Source organism: Agelaius tricolor, unplaced genomic scaffold (genome assembly GCF_023055355.1).
Source record: "Agelaius tricolor isolate 1412-34295 unplaced genomic scaffold, bAgeTri1.0.p SCAF_10, whole genome shotgun sequence".
In the NCBI taxonomy this organism is placed as follows: domain Eukaryota; kingdom Metazoa; phylum Chordata; class Aves; order Passeriformes; family Icteridae; genus Agelaius; species Agelaius tricolor.
The window spans coordinates 12,146,828-12,164,136 of NW_027269270.1; the positions used below are offsets into that span (position 1 = coordinate 12,146,828).

At 39.5% G+C, this 17,309-nt stretch overlaps 1 protein-coding gene across 6 annotated transcripts in view; it reads left to right on the top strand.

The window, feature by feature from the left end:
- The window catches only part of PDE1A (phosphodiesterase 1A), a 201,077-nt gene extending 184,237 nt beyond the window's left edge, over positions 1 to 16,840 (top strand). For 4 of the 6 annotated variants that reach the window (XM_071434797.1, XM_071434794.1, XM_071434796.1 and 1 more), the window contains 3 exons: positions 7,914 to 8,258; positions 13,246 to 13,365; positions 13,687 to 16,840. In XM_071434797.1, coding sequence (XP_071290898.1) covers positions 7,914 to 8,258; positions 13,246 to 13,322 — 422 coding nt within the window. In that variant the 3' untranslated portion in view covers positions 13,323 to 13,365; positions 13,687 to 16,840. The remainder of the gene's footprint in view (positions 1 to 7,913; positions 8,259 to 13,245; positions 13,366 to 13,686) is intronic. The other 2 variants (XM_071434795.1, XM_071434800.1) reach the window with 2 other exon arrangements.
- Positions 16,841 to 17,309: the final 469 nt, after the last annotated feature.

Genomic DNA, 17,309 nt, shown 5'->3' on the forward strand with positions numbered 1-17,309 from the left:
AAGTTGTGCTTTATTTGTATGTTAGTAGGAGCATGTACTGAGAGATGTCAGAGAAAAATCACTGCCAGGTGAAAGTGGTGCTCTCATTGTTCCTAGCTAGATAATTCATGACAAGTCACAAATTGCTGAATGCCTTGAGGAGGTGACATGTTTGAGGACCATGTTGTGGTAGTAAACAGGCTGGCTCTCAGTGCAGATCTTCAAACACACTTCCTGAGCTGACTATGACAAACAGAGCTTGTGCTGTTAAAGGAGCCATCTGCATTCTTGTCAATGGGCTCTGCAAACAGCAGATATTGTTTCCAGTTTAGTTCACAGGCTCAGGAGAAGTTGTCTCTATAAAATGTAGTACTACAGATGCCCAAGGAGTACAGAAAGGAAACTAGCAAAATTCCATGTAATTTCCTGAGGATGACCTGAACTCATGCCAGCTTTTCAGGATAAGGTTACACGTGTAGCACCTGTGGGAAGCAGTTCAGCTGGAGCAAGGGCTCCCTTAGCAAGAGCCAGAGGAGATGGTCTGACTCCTGTGCCAGGTAGTCCAGAGGAAAAGACTCATTCTCAGTGACAGTGCTGTTGACAGGGAAGCTGTCCTGAAGATGCTGGCACTACCTCTCCCTGAAAAGACAGTTGCTGTGGAGGCTTGATTCAGAGCAAGCAGCTTGTGCAAGGAATAGTGTGCTTTTTGGAAAGCCTCTGTTAGTAAGGGAAGTTCTTATCTATCTAGAGCACTGAGCTGTTTGAAAGCATCCTTAACAGAAGGCTCAGTAAATAGGATGGCTCCACTTTGCTAAAAAGGCCATGACTTGTGTAATTGATGCAGGGGAGCTCAGTGCTCTATAGCCTAAGGGTCTTCAACCTTTCACCACTGGAGAATTAGAGGAATGTTTCTCAGGCCTTTCAGGGAGTACTGTTAACAGGGAATTACCATAATGATCAAACATCTGGGATTCTAATTTGAAAGCCTTGATGTTTAATTAATATTCCAAGCCCCAATCACCAGATAATCTGTCTCTGTTCAACTCAATACAGTGATGAAGATACTATTTCATCCTGAACTTTTTTCAACATATATTGTTGATGGCTGCTGCTGTTTGCAATTATTGTATTGTAGCAAATAGACAGTAAATGTGCTCAGATGTATCTGAGAGGTTCTTTCATTAGAGAATATGTGTTCTAAGTGGATTTTAAGATCTGAAAGTTATTGACCTACTGAGAAAGCTGTAAGAAGCACAAAACTTATCAGGAAAGATTTAACTACCATGTAAGATCCTTCACAGTACCCTGCTTAGAACATAATTGTAAAAAAATTATTTAATATTTTAAAAATATAGTGTTTATTCCTTTATTCATACTTGGTTTGTTCTATAAAACTGTTCCAAAGATTTAATAATAAAGTTGGTCTGTGCTTGGCAAGCTCAGGTACTCTTAACAGAATGTAAGGGCACAGACTAATAATCATACTTGCTGATTTACATGCTTTAATCTCTTCAGTAGGTATCATTGTAAATAAAGTTACAGGGATAAAAAAGGATCATTAATTTCTGTTAATAATGAAAAGAGGCACAGGCAGCTCAGGACACTCACCTGAGGCCATGTGACAACACAAGGGTATGCAGAACAGCACACCAAAAGTCCAGCTGCCAATCAAATGGGCCCATCTTCAGGATAATACAACAGCAGTTGTATTACAAACTTACTGTTTTCATCTTAAGCTTATGTAACTCTTCTAAAGAATTCAGTGGTACAGAACCTGAACCAAGTTTGCATTATCTGTGTGGAAGGACATCAGTGACAAATGTCCTCAACACTTTTGGCAGTACACTGGGCTGCTTGGCTTGAAAGTGTATGCCTGCGATGGCTGACCTCATCAAAGTGGGATGAAAAATAACTGAGGTTGAATGAGTCTCTCACACTGGCCTCTGCTTAATTTTGATGCTAAAAATGTGACAAAATAACAACTATTGCATCTTTGGAGCAGAGATCAGCTTTTTTTTCCCCATGGGCAGCAATTTTTAATGACAAATGTTTCTTCTGACAGACCTGTGCAGGGTACCTGCAGGCTCCCCTCGGGCGCTTTCAGTTCTGCATACTTCCAGTCACAATAACCACAGGGCTCAGCTCCATTTTGTCTGAAAGATTTTCTCTGCAGACTCACTAACAAGAAGAGAGTAGCAGCTGCTGAAATGTGAAAATCTGAGAGTGATGATCTGATAGCATGTTAATGTGACTTAGCAGCCGCGAGGAAGGGCGGGCCGTGGGAGGATGTGTGTGACAGTCACAGAAACTGACTGACAGTTTGGCACATGAAATCTCCCCTAATGGACGGTTTTATTCTGTTGGAAACTAATCAATTCAGGAGGCTAAAGGAGTCCCATCTAGTATCAGTAACAGTGATTTTAATTGCAGTGCTAAAATGCTTAGGTCATAAACAGTTTCTGAACTAATTCAGAAATGTGTTAAGTGGGAAAAGAAGAATTTTTCAGCATGGTCTGAGTAAATGCAAGGAGTGGGTTGAGCTATGAGTAGGAAGAAATGGTTGGTATTGGCAATACCTGGTAAATCACAGGCAAAGGAATGGTAACTGACCTGTTACCATTGGTTACCTGTTACCTGTTACCACTGTTACCATCCTGTTACCAATGGAACCTGTTTTAGATCTCTCTGGAACACACATCCAAGAGCTGGCCTGTCTCTGCACATGACAGTCTGCATCACTTAAAGAACCTTTTCCCTCTAGCAGGATCACAGCAGCATGTCCCTTCCACTCCCTGTCCCAAAAATTCCAGCATTCAATCCCCTGTGCTTACAGCTAAACAGAAGTAGAAGGTGGAGGTAGCAACTCTAGGAAACCATAAATTCACAAATTATTTTTAACCAAGTCCTTTAGTGAAAAGTTTTGGTTTAATTAGCTCGTTTAGTCTTTGCTACTTTTTCTATATGACATAATGCTATAATATTAAGTGCCACTGGATTACATGGTTTGCAGTGGTTTTATATACTCCTATAACTGTGATGAAATTGGTGAGATGAGTAGAAAGTGGAAGGAATCAGTACCTAAATTACTCTGTGCATTACTGCAATATTTTCTTGGATTTGAAAATGGTAGGTTGGTTGGGGATAATCATGGTTGTTTGGGAACTTTTGGACGCATCTTTAAACTTACTTGGTAGTTCCAGAGACACCAGGATCAGCCTTCTCCTTCTCTGAAGAATTTTGATACTCTGTCCTGGTCTTTTAATTTTCTCTTTAAAATGGCTGATGTGAGAACATGTCTCCTAGAAAGGTACATTTCTTTCCCATGTTGTCCTGGTTTGGGTGTTTTGTCACTGCTTTCTGGAATTCCATTTTACAGTAAAAAAAGGGAGACAAACCTAGAAATCGAAGTTTGTCATAGTATACACAGAGATTCCATTACATCCAGCAGCATTCTTCATTACAGAGTCCTCAAATAATTTAATTCTTAGTAAAGATTAGCAGCTTTCCTCTCTAATTCAGTAGTTTCCTAATTGTCAAAACTCTCATGTCATCATGTCTTTCTGTAAGGGTTAAGAATTGTAGCTTATTGTCAACACAATAGCAGTGTGATTGAGCAGATATTTGTTTTACTGGGATTTACAGGCACTGCCATTAGCTGGTTTGAGATGTCCTGCTTGCACATGGCTCTTGTATTTTTCCTCTCTATTCCTGTTGAATCCAGACATGCTCAAGCGATGCAGTTGCTGTAAAGAGGAAGGTAATTTACAAGCCATGTACTGTGCAGGTCACAGCAGCTGAATCCTCTTTTGTGTACTACAGAAAGGTGAGAAAAGAAAGTTGATGGACATATACAGAAGAGAAAGTTCCAAAATGTAGCAAAGCTTCCTCACCACTTGGGCCATGTCCTGAAAGTGTTGCTGCACACATTGGCAGTGACAAACAGGCCTGGTGGAAAGCAGTGTGGTAGTTGATAGTACAGAACCTCCAGGGCATCTGGGGTTCTTTGGGGACACCACAGACGGCTGCAGCTGGGGCTAGAGATTGAGTCTTGTGGCAGTTTTAGTGTTTCATGGACATTGCAGTCTTTCATTGGACTGATAGGAATTCAGTGCTCCAATTCCCTCCTGGAAACAATAAAAATAAAACTTAAAGAAATCAATTAAATTTTCTGACACCTATTAAGTGAAAAACAAAACAAAAAAACGTAGTGACTTAGTGGAAAACAATGTATAATCTGATTAAAAGAAGAGAGGAAAGAAGTTGCCTTCACTAGTTAACACATTTTCTGCAAATACAAAATTACTGAGTACCAGAATTTTTGAGGTATTCTGAAATTTGGTTATTGCCTTACAAGTCCTGCCAGTTTTCCAAACTAAATATTGTGTTACAGTTATTTTGCCAACAGCCTGAACACAATGGAGGAAGGACACCCTTTCTATCATGTTTGTGTCAAATGCCATTATTGCTTCCCATAAAGGACTGTTCTGCATTTCTGTGCTCTTTCCTGCCTTAAAGCACAGTCCTTTATGAGAAGGGTTAATAGAATCCATTTATTTTATAGAGGAATTCACACAAATTTTGCTGAATGACACTTGGATTCTTGTAAAGAAAACAAACCCAACAGCTGAAAAATACATAAACAGGCCTGGCTCCTGGCACTTTTGCCAAGTTAAAGCAGAGAGAGCAAAACCAGTAGCAACATCAACAACATGTAGCTGAGCTGACTGCACTGCACAATGTTCTCCTGCCTGCCTTTATCTGAATGGCTCTGACAGTCCCTGAGCTCTTCAGTGCCTAACAGACACACCCCAAAAGACAAAAACTTTTCTGAGGGCCAAGATAGGTGGTTGTTTAATATTTTATATCTTATTAATCTATTTATTTGTATTGATTATTGAGACTGTTCAAATGCCAGATTACCTGGTTCATTTAGCATAGTCCTTTTCCATCTCTGGCTGGCCATGGTAGTGTGTCCATAGGAAGGGAGAGCTTGCTTTTCCCAGAAGCCCAGTGCAGGGTGAGGGTCCTGGCATTCTGTGGCTGGCTGGAGGCAGAGACTGCCACAGTGTTTGTTACAATTCCTCCTGCACAGCACTGGGGGTCAGACATCATGCCAGCTCATTCATTTCTCTTACACTAGTAGGATTACTTTAGCATTGCCCTGCTTGAATTCTACTTATTTGGTCACTGTCCCGGTCTCAGCCTCATTTAGACTGCTAGATAATTCTGTTTCATCAGAGTGACATAGGACAGCAGAAATTTTAGAGAATTCCAAATATTATATGCAATATAAAGGTCACATGTATTATAGAGTACAATTATTAGCTGTTATAGAAAGCAGAAATCTACATTTTCCCAGCACATTTAGCATATTCCACAAGTGGCTGACACACCATAAGAACCCAGAATTTTTCATCTTTCTAGCAGTGGATTAAAGCTGAGGGGAGCAAAGCAAGTCAGAACATAGAGTCAGACATCCAGCAGGTGACAGACTTAATACTAAGAAAACAGGGGGGGCTCTTAGTGACACTTGTGACAGCATCATAGAGAATTTTGTACTTGAGGCTTCTCAGTCTCATTCACTCCCACCAGCCACTCCTGGTGGTGGTCCTGTAGTCTTACACCAGTTTAAATGCAAAAGGCTTCACTTTTGTCTGGTATATTACCAAGTGTATCTTGGTGCAGAGATACTTCATTTCAAAGCTCCATCCATCAGTTAGTCCTGAGTTAGAGTTTGGTTTAGTTATCCTTAAACTGACAAATTTGAGATCATCTCAAATCATCTCCAGGACTGTCACAGAAATTGGAGACCATAATGACATAAATGAGGAACAAACCATCAGAGTTGTTATAATTAAACTTTTAACCTTCATTTGCCAGTTTAAGTTTTCTAGGGAGTGAATAAGAACAATTTTAAGTTTGGATATTCAACTTTATGAACAAAAAATAACAGTGGATTTTTGCATGTATGAATATTCTGAACTTATTTGAGAATAAAATGGTCAGCCATCCAATTACACCAAGACATACCTGAATTCTGGCTAGAATAGTCCTAAAACAACATTCAGTGAGAAAAATACTCTCTTCTTACTAGGTTTTTAGTTAAAAAATCTCACCAGCATGAGCTACATTAATATTACAGTTTTATGTGTGTTCGTAGTTCAGCTTTGTTTTTTTTAACTTACTGATGCATCTGAACAGCATGTGAAATATTTTATATTTTAATTTTCTTGGGGTTTTTTTATGAAGCTAAGGAAAATACTGTAGTTGTGCCATTTGGAGGCGAATATGGCACATAAATCACTTTCTTAGGAAAAAAGCTTTATGTAGGTAGGTTATATCATGAGTGACGGGTGCTTTGAATAATGTCTCTAGATTGAACATAGCTTGCTTCAAGTTCCATATGCATATTTTTCAATGGCTTTAACCCAACCTCTTCTTTGTAAGAGCTACATTGAAGTCTGTAGAAAAAGACTACCTGTCTAAGTTGCAGAAGATTTGGAATCTAAACCAAGCAGGACACTAAAGTTTTGGAAAAAATGGTTTAACCATGTAGAAATTGCTCAAATTTTAAAGTTCTTGATTTCTTAAAAAAGTGTACTAGAAAGCATAAATGACAAAAAAAAAAAAAAAAAGGAATCATTCCATGCTTCTGCACATCGGGTTTGACGATATTCCCTTCCATCCCATTTCACCGACCAAATTGTACTTCAGGGGGAACTTTTGTCTGGATTTAGAAAAGTGAGGTGGTGCAAAATGCTGACAGCAATAAAAATGTGCTTACAGTCTGGGTTATCTTTCAGTTGTCATGTGCAATCCCTTGTGGCCTGCATTTGGGCTGGTCACTCAAAATCAGAGTTCCTGGGAGTTGCCAGTTGAACTCCATCAGTATCTCAATGCTTGGTTCCCTTCCTTAGTAATTTCTAACATCCAAATTAGAAATTTTGTGCAATATCATGCAGCTGTTTTATGCCCGTGTTGTTCAAACTGCAATGCTAACTTTTTAAATTGACAGTATTTTGTATCTTCTATACTAGTGTACAGATTCCAAAATCCAAATTTATGAAATGCAGATTACAATAGCAAGAAAATAGGCCCTCCATGAAGATGGTGCATTTATTTTTTGTTGGACACTTCACCTGCCATCACAAGTTTTCCATTCTCTGTTTCTTTTCCATCTAGTTACTCCTGGTGCCACCTCTCTGTGCTGTTCTGTTCTTTCTCCTTTTACTCTGGGCCATTTCATTTGTACTGTTCTCTGGGTCTCTGCAATAAAGTAAGGAGTAGAGCCTTCCACAAACATTATTTTTTTCTGTTGCTGCTGTCCCCTGAAGCACAGTTCCCCCCATACCTGTCCCTTCCCATTCTAGATGTGTGTTTAGCCAAAATGGCAGTAGTACTGGACAGCAAATACATGACACCCTGTAGCTTGTTCCAGCTTGTTCCCAACTGGATGGTTTGGACTTTTCCAGGTTGACAGGCAAATTTCATTCAGGGCTTCCCCTCAGCTTTGATTCCTGCCCCATCCCCAGAAGGGCATTCCCCTCCATGCCCTCTCTCTCTTGCAGAACTGATGAGCTCTGCTCTTCCTAGTCCTGTGTCAGTAGCACCACTGCAGAGGGACATGCCTGCAGAAGGGGGCCTCCTGCTCCCATCCTTCAGGTTACTGTTGTCTGATGATGCTCCTTGCTCTGTATTATGGCCAAAAAAGAGATACCTATTAGACATCAAACCAGAAAGAGGACTGCTACATTCAGCTGCAGTTGTGCAATCAGGAGCAGAATCTGACCCATATTTAACACTGGGCATGGCCTCATGCAGAAACTGATGTTCACAGTGCTCCTGTGTGCAGCTCTATATGTCACTACTCTGAAATCAAAAAATTGTGGCATATCCTTCTTATCTAATTCACCTATTTTGTTCCCTCTTTGTAGAAGAACTTGGGAAAAATGTTGGTGAACAGGAAAAAGACCAAAGCAGAAATTCCACAGATGCACAGTTACAGGAAGAGGCAACAAGGACACAAAATGAGAGTAGTCAGGGGAGTGATGGTACAGCCTGTCCTCCCAGATCCATCGTCCTACAAGTAGTCTCTTTGGACACTCCACTGAGTGATGAATCCAGCTCAGAAAAATGCACTAACTCTGATCCGAACCAGAAAGATCTCAGCGATGCCCAGCAAGAGACCCAGAATACAGACCCACTGAATGGTAATGCTTCATCACAGAGCACAAGCCAGTCTCGTGGAGCTGTCCAGGGTGAAGCTGCAGCAGTGTCTGGTATCTCCCTGTCAAACATCAACAGCAATGTAAAATACTGAAATAAGGTGTTGGACAAACCATCAGCACAGGACAGTTTGTTCAGGCCTGTGTAAAAGTGGTAGTATCCTAAAACATCAAATAGAAGCATATTAAAAAATATCAACTTCTTGATATCAGCTATTTGGGATCTACTAGAAAATTCTTTAGAGAATATACTTTAGTTGAACTTGAAGAATGGTTTTAGAATAATTTAAAGAATAAGGTGAACTTATTCAGAACAGATCTATTTAACATTTTCTTTTTTAATAATTAATTACACTATTAATATCTGTTCCCCTCAGTTTGGGTACCTAATATGATTGTTATTTTGTAAACCACATCCTTTGTACCAAACATAGTGTGAATCTAAGAGTTAAGCTTAAGCAGATGGAATTTGCCAGCTGTAGTAGTCATGGGACTGTGTCATTCATTTAATCAGGAAGATCAGTCTCTTGACTGTAGCTGCTAGCCAAGTGGAGCAGCCAGAACATCGCTGAAATGTCAGAATATGTTTTTAGAGTGTAAGTATTTTATCACAAGATGACCATGTCTAGTATCTGGAGATTGCAACACAGTATCAAGGGCAACATGTCCAAGCCATGAGGTATAGATGTTATCAAAGGGAGAGGAAGACACTGTACATCTTCATTTTATTTTCTGAGTTTGCTTATAGTTAGAGTCAACTTTGAAGTGTTAGGGTAATAAGAAGAATCAAGGATATAATGACACTTCTTTTCCTCACTTTTACTTAAAATGTGAAACTCATTAATGCTTTAATGACAGTAAGCCTTGCAATATTGTGCCAGAAGTATGGCATTGTCTGAGCAGCAGCATTGAAGTGCTTATAATGCTTAGCTTAGACATGAGTATATGACTTGGCATATTTATCAAAAAACCTTTTTATGGAGAACTCCCACCTACTCTAGATTTCCACATTCCATGGCTCCATGCTTTTATTGTTGACAGGTTTTTTTCCATCAGAAATAACAGATGGTTAATTTAGGGCCCTAAATCAAAATATTTACACTAAAATTACTTTCACAGCATTTGACGTTGCCTAATAACTGACATTTTATCTTTTAACATGTATTTTTTACAACAGGTTTGTATTAAAGCTCAGCTTAAAATTTAAGTGCCTTAGAGAAGTTCTCCATCTCCTGGATGAGGAATGCTGTAGGAAAAGCTGCATCTTTTATCTTTCAGACTTGGCAGAAGGCAGTTGTGGTGTACCTGTACTTGTGGGTCTTCAGATGGCTGACCAACAAAAATGATTGAGAGATCAGATAAAACTCTGCATGCAGTTAGTTCATGCTGTTGCATGAACTTTACATTCCACCTTTCAATCTTTACATTCCACCTTTCAATCTTTACATTCTACCTTTCCAATGAGAACAGAGATTTCTTATCTTATAGCATGCTAATCTCATTTGTTTTCTAAAGCAGGAAATTTTTTAGAGAATGCATTGTACTTTTAAACTTCAAACTGAGAAATTTATTAAATGAGTAAGAAACAGTTTTTAATACTGTTTTTGCACCTCTGTTGATGTCCAGTGGATCCAGACCGGACTCTTTTAACCAAGATCAGACATTTTCAATGGAATGCTGCTTCAAGCAAGCAGAAGGTAGCAAACACATGACCTTTCTCTATTTCACAAATTAGACTTATTTGAGTATTCTAAGAGACACCATACATCTGTCAGGACACTCTCCATGTTTCTTCCAAGAAGAAGACTTCTCTACTTCTGTAGTTTCTGTCCTGAGGATGGGGGGCTAGGGGGGATGTCCAGAGTGCTTGCTGACTCCTGGGGTGGAGAAGTGAGCACCTGTGGGTGCTAGGGCTGGGAGGGTGAGATAGAAAGGAAAAACAAAAGCAACATGGTTATTCAGGTTGAAATTTCATATGTTAGCTGTCATTGTTCTGTCTTTTATAAAAAGCAGAAAATCCAGTTAAGTTTTCTGTGATTCAATTACAGCAGCTGGGGAACACTGGAAGATGATGTGTGTGCATTCTGGGAGCTGTGGATGTGCTATGATGAGGGGGTTCCCCATTTAAAAAAATATAAAAGGGGCTGGTTTCTGCTTTTTGTGTCACATCTCATTCTAGGTGTAGCTCTTGTAGACCATCACATTTTAGTGACAGGAGTAGCTCTGCCCTGGGTCCAGGTTGGTGCAAAGGGAAGACTGGAGGGTCGCTGCTACCACCACTGCAGTTGGGACTGAATGTTGTTTTTCTCCACAAATACCTTTTTTCCTTTCCATCATCTCACTTTAATTTAATTGAATGGTACAAGATTAAATGAAACTATTAGAAGGGGATTTTTTTTAAGTGATGATTTTCCTTTTCTCCTGAGTGATTTATTAATTAGAACATTAATTTTAAAAACTGCTTATGTTTAATTAAACGACTCCACATTTCAATGATTTATAAATGCTAATTGGCAAACTTAACTCCTCACTCGTAATGATAGCCACATTAATCCTTAATATCAAAATGCAAGGGAGATAATAAATCTGTGATAAAACAGATTGCCAGTAGCTTCACTCTCTGTGACAGGAGAGGACTGCCCAGTCCCACTGAGTGTGCAGCACATTCCACATCACCAGCATTCAGCCAGTGAGAGCCTCTGGAGAACAGCCAGGTTAAACAGCAGTGGGCAGATCCATAGCATCCACATGCCAGTTTGATTTATGGTGCTGCAGGTGGCATCAAGGGATCACCTGTGCCAGGCAAATGCTTGGTGACTGCTCAGTGCTGTGGTGGCCCCGTGGGGCTCAGTGAGTGTGGAACCTCTGTGTCCCAGCAGAGCAGGAGCAGATTGCTGTGCTGCCTGCTTCCTCGGTGCTCCTTGGGCACACCAGGAGCCTGGGACTAAGGGAAGGCAGCCCTGTTCAGGCATGGGATAAGGATGGAGGGAAGGTTAGATTGAAAAAGAAAATAATGTGTTTATAAAAAAGATAGGGTATAGAAGATAACAGCCATTAGCAATCTCATTTTTTTTAATCACATAAAAAACTTGATGTACAAACAGAAAACTATATACGCCTTAGAAGTTACTGTTTAGTTTTTTAAATTTATACCAAAATGTATGAAAAATATCAAGCTATTGGGGACCTTCCAGAGGAGGCCACAGGATGGGAAGGGTCTGGAGTAGAAGCCATATGAGGAGCAGCTGAGGTTACTTGGTCTGTTCAGTCTGGAGAAGAAGAGACTGACGGGAGACCTAATTGCAGCTACAACTGTGGTGGCAGTGACAGGACCTGAGGGAGTGGCTTGGAGTTATGCTGGGGAGGTTCAGCTGGGATATTAGAAAAAGGGTCTTCACCCAGAGGGTGGTTGGTTGACAGAGCAGGCTCTCCAGGGCAGTGGTCACAGCACCAAGGCTGACAGAGTTCAAGAAGCATTTGGATAAAGCTCTCAGGCACAGGGTGTGATTCTTGGAAGTGGTGCTGAGAGAGACCAGGAGCTGGATGCGATGATCCTTGGGGGTCCTTTGCAACTCAGCATATTCCATGATTCTGTGAATTGTCTTGTTTTAAGGCTTCCACACTTCCACAAACTCAAGTGTCAAATTTAAAATCTGAATATTTAGATAGATAGCTTTTGCTTTCATACTTCTTATACTTCTTCCCACCCCTTTTTTTCTTTTTTTTTTTTTTTTACATATAATAATGCTAATAAAGTTTTGCTAAATCCCTCCAAAAAGAGCCACAGGCTGAAAGATCTGTAGACATCCTTGTTCTTATTAATGTTATTCCAGTTTTGAGACTTTAAAAGCCTTTGAACTATTGGTTGTCTGTATTCCACCTACATTAAACTGAATGAAAATAAGGATTGTTGTAGGATGCTGTTTGTGGGAATATGGCCCATCTGCTTGTTTCTACATTACAGAGTGGGCAGCACACACACTCTGCCACCATTCAAGGTAGGGAAACAAAGGTGAGATCAGTAGCAATTCTTCATTTACAGTGAAGCCATGGCAGATTTGTAGGTATTAATTTTCTTCTTTCTTCATGCTTGTTCACTTGAGTTTTCTTTCCTCTCTTCCAATTCTCTTTTCTTAACAGTCAGCCTCTTCTTCAATTCGCCACCATCTTTCAATTTTCCTTTCAGATCATGCATCATCTGCTTTCTCTTTCAACTTCTTCTACCTTAGTTTTCTGGCTTTCAAAAATATTCCTCTCACTATTTTTATAACTTTTAAGCTTCTCCCAGATCATCTTTTCCACTTTTGAGACTTCTATGCTTTTTCTTTCTGACATTTTCAAGTCAGAGTTCTTACTGGAGGGATCTCTCTATCCAGTGGATAAAACTGAGAAGTTACTATATGTAGTTAGTAAAAAACACTGTGAGTTTGCTACATTGTACCCTGCCTCCCATCTCAGTGTAGAAATTCCTCAGCTGTACTCATTCAAAGCTACTGAAGGAATAGTAACAGTTTAATTCTATGATTGTCTACTTGAGATTCATGTTGTATCACTTAGTTTGAAAGCTGCTTGTGTTACTCTGTGTCATTTCTCCTGTCTGATTGAATTTAGTTCTTAGAACCTGACACTGGCATCTTTCATTATCTGGGAGGAACTTAGACTCTGATTTGAAAGCCTTCGGTAAAGAGGATTTAAACAGCGCTTTGCAGAGGGTGAATTTTGACTTTCAATAAGCTGGAACAAAAAAATGAACCAAACCCACTTTATTCACACTCATGTAAAAGTCTTCATAGTTTTGTTTCATGCTGTGATCTATCGCTTTCATTCTATCTTTTGCCTTGTGATTAACCATAATGATTATTTAATTCAAGCTGATGATTATTTTGGTGAGAAAGCAATTAAAGGAAGCAGTGACTGAAACCTCATTTTATCCTTAAAATATCTTGAGGAACTAGATTCTGTCTGTCTGTGGCTGTGCAGATTCTCTTGACTTGGTTAACTTCCTCGTTCATGTTGCCAATCACATTTGTTTATCTTCCAGGTGAGCCTAAACACTGTAAGAAGTCAGAAGATATTGTAAAAGCCACGGAGCAGACAGAAGCACTGGTACAGAACTAGATTTGCTATTTCTTATAAGCTTCTGACATTTCAGGCAGGACAGGTAATTTGGTAATTTCTTTCTTTTAATGGGGAGTGTTTTATACCATAAAGGCTTGCTTAGTGCTATTCTTAACCTCTTTGTTCCATCCCAGTTGTGCTTATATTAAAAAATGTTGAAATGAGGACACAGAATACCCCACTTTCAATGTCACCTTAAAAAAAATTCAGTATAAAGGGAAAACCAATATTTTTAAATCTGAATCCTTAGTGCCAGACTAAATGATCATGTGATAAATCATCCTCAATTCAAGTATATGGAATATTGAAAGTAGTAGCATCAGAAATCTCTTGTTTATGAATTTTCATTTGAACTCTGTTGCAGGAGAAAAGAACTCTAGCTGTTCCTACCTCATGATCTCAGAGGCTGTTATCTGTCAACTTGTTCTTGGATCATCCTATATCTGTGGAGAATGATTGAACAAAATGTTAAAAAATGTAAAATGTAAAACCCTGAGCTGGTAACTCAAGGCACTTAAAAATTCGCAAGATTTCAGTTGTTTTTGTGTTGCTATTTCCTCTTCTATTCTGCTTTCTTAAACTAGCCAAAATAATCTTTTCAGCCAAAGTTGGACCTTGCTTTGTTGCATCACTGGTACTAGACATTTCCAGTTAATCATGAGATGTATGAAAACATGATGTTTGTCATCTGCCTGGGATTGCTGTTACGTGTCACTGCTGCTGGTGTCCACTGAAAATGGAAAATCAAAACAAAATGTGTTTCTAGATACTTGTTCATGCAATCATGCTGCATGCACCATAAAAGTCCTACTTGTTAGCTTCCTTAAAATATCTGGAAATAAATGTTTGTAGACTGTACAGGGAAGTTGCAAAGTTACGCTGACCAGCCTGCACAAATGAAGATTCTTCCCCCCTGCAGTGGCTGCCATATGGACAGAACTGGTGTTGAACAAATTTGAAAATGTTTGAAATATCTCTTAAAAATTAATTGAATAGCATCTGGTGTTAAAGATTGAAACATTCTGAATCCTGTTATATATTTTGAAAGACAACAGCACTGGTGTCAGCCCTTCCATGAAGCTGGTACTTATTGTTTTATTGAGTGGAAGAGAAGCAACAGAAATACATGAAAATTGCTTCACTTCAGCAAAATGTTGTGTTGCCTCTCAGACAGAATTGGAAGGTGACACAGAGGCCTTGTGTCATGGTTTATCTCAAATGCAAAGGTGACAACATGCATCCAGCAACATCTTTCCTAGAGTTTGTTTCTTTTTGAGGGGCAGCAAAAACAGCAGCACACAGGCAGTTACCTCTGCAAGAAGCCTCAGAATGAGCCCTCCAGCCCAAACTGTGCCCATAAAGGAACTCCATTTTCATCTCTTCTTCCCCTGAGCTGCACATGACCCCTCCTGATTTCTCTGGGTGTCTTACACAGCTGCAGCCAACCTCATTTCCCTCTGCTGGAACCTGCCAGGAAATTCTAGGCTCCCGTTCAGGTTGTAGGCACTCAGGTGGCTCCCGACGCTCCCTGTTCTCCTTTTTGGACCCTGTGGTTATTACCTCACTGAACAAAAAGTCTTTCTAATCAGCCATGGTCCGCTCTGAAGGGGACTTGTGGGGGCAGTGGCACTTTCCTCTGTGCCAAGGGTGACTGAGACCTGTGTGCTGTTCATGTGCTGCTTCAGGGATCCAACCAGAGTTCAGCAGGCATCAGGCTCCACCTCCACAAGGGCACGCTTTGTCCAAGTGAAGAAGGAATCATGAAACAATCCCCTTTGCTGACCCTTACATGTCCATAGCTGTTGACTGTCTCTTTTCTGACAGCTGAGCAGTCAAAGTTGAGCTGGGAACAGTGTAAGCTCTGAGCCCTGGGACAAGGGCATGCCAAGAGGTGGAATTCCTGTCGTTGAATATGTAAGCCATATATGTGCTATGCATAAGTAGTATGCATAGTTTTAACTTAAGAAATGTTTGTGCATATAGGATGTAAAAAATACATTTAAATTGTTTTGTGTATCTGGTCCAAGGCTTGTATTTAGCATGGACAGATTTCTGTACAGTGCCGTTAATGAATGAAATGTTAACAGATGAAATTGTATCATAGATGTTATAACGCAATCAATATTTTTTGCTAAGAGTTAAGAATTTATATATATTCTCTGCTGGTGTTTGAGCAAATTATTAGTAGCCTGGACCGCTCTGTGCACCTTTGCATCCTTTTTGGGAATGTTGAACTCTTTTTTTTCCTTTGTAATAAAATGTAAACCACCTTATGGCTTCTTATTGTCCTTATGACAAGAGAAGAAATTTAATGGTCATATCAGACTTTTTTTAATTGTAAGTTGCCATATGCTGTGGCAGTGGAAAATCTTTTTGATTAAGATCTGAGAAGTCAGAAACTTATTTTAGATAAGTAGATAATCTATAGTTCCCACCAAATTTGAAAAGAACAAAAGACAACTACTATCTTTAAAAACTGGGCCAGTTAGATATTTGCTACTGACTGTTTTTCAACATGATAATTTATGATTCACTGAGCCTGAAAGTCTGAAGCAATCAGAATTTAATCTTTACATTGTATTTTCACTTTCAGGCTTTTACCATAGTTGAACTTAAATTTTTTTGTGTCTCTATCCCATTGACATTTATTACTCTGCAAAAATTTTCCCCTGGAAATAAAAGCAGAAAATAGAACAGATTCTGCAAAGAACTTGAAGCACCCTGTGGGGCTCTCAGTGTCCTGCTGTCATAGTGAGCACCAAGATCTCCCACTGCAGAAGCTAGAAGGAGCTCCTGGTCTCACAGGAGGTGCTCATTGCCTGCAGATCTCGTTCATTAGGATAGAAGAGTGATTTTTCTATAAATAATCCTATTTGCTCATTTGTATTCAGATTTTATCACTGTGGTAGATGTTACTGAAATACAAGAAGAGTCTTTAGTTTTTTGTTAATGCCAGCTGACTCTCTTTCTTTCTTCCTTCCTTTATTCTTAGCAAGATTTTGCCTGGACATGAGCCAAAGCTTGGTGTATTGTTTGGATGAGGAGACATTTTCTCTGATGGAAAAGACCAATAGAGCCAACACATGCTGGTTAAGGCTTTGGGCTGGGTGAAATTTGGCTTCATTTGGGAGAAAGGCTTCTTGAGAGAGCCTCTCCCAGCACAGTAGTTTTATCTCTGAAACCTGTAAGGCTGCGCTACCAAAACACTGCATGGGGCCCTAAGAAATGTTGTTTGTATCTGCATCTCTCCCACAGCATTCTGGGCATGTACCCTGCATCGAGCACACTGACCAGCTGTAGCTATAAATGAGCCCTCAAGAGTTTTATTTTGTACTTTTATCTTGAGATATATGACAGATATATTATGTAATATTGTTATGGGTTATGATCTAGCCAGTTTTTTTTTTTTTAATTTAATTTTCAAGAAGGCAATCTACAACTGTGTGTTTTTATTCTGCTGTATTTGTCCATATTTCCTATGATGATACTCCCAAATAAATCTGATTTGAGGGCAAGGATTGTGAAGCTCCTGAGTGTTAGTTACAAATTTGATTTCCTGGAGCATTTTTGCTCCTTTGTGTATGACTGACTTGGAGAAGTGACAGTGTGTATATATGGTCGTTTCCAACCCTTTCACCCATGTGGGACTCCACAGTTTTCCCATTATTGTCCCAGTTTGCCACACAAACTCACTCACATCCTCATGGCACGTTTGAAAACAATTTTTTTAAGCGAGTCTTGCCTTCTTAGCCTTTATGGCTAAAACAGCCCTCACATGAAGAAAAACATAACCAATAAAATAATTTTATACAAAAAAATTCATACTGGGGTTGAAATTGAAGGAGCCACTGGGACTGTACTTGTTAGCAACAATTCTTCAGGAAGGGTATGACTTTGAGGGATACCTCCATGGCATGGTGTAAATTTTATAATCCAAATTCAGTGTAAATGGAATTAAACAGGGCCCTTATCTACTTGGATTGAAAA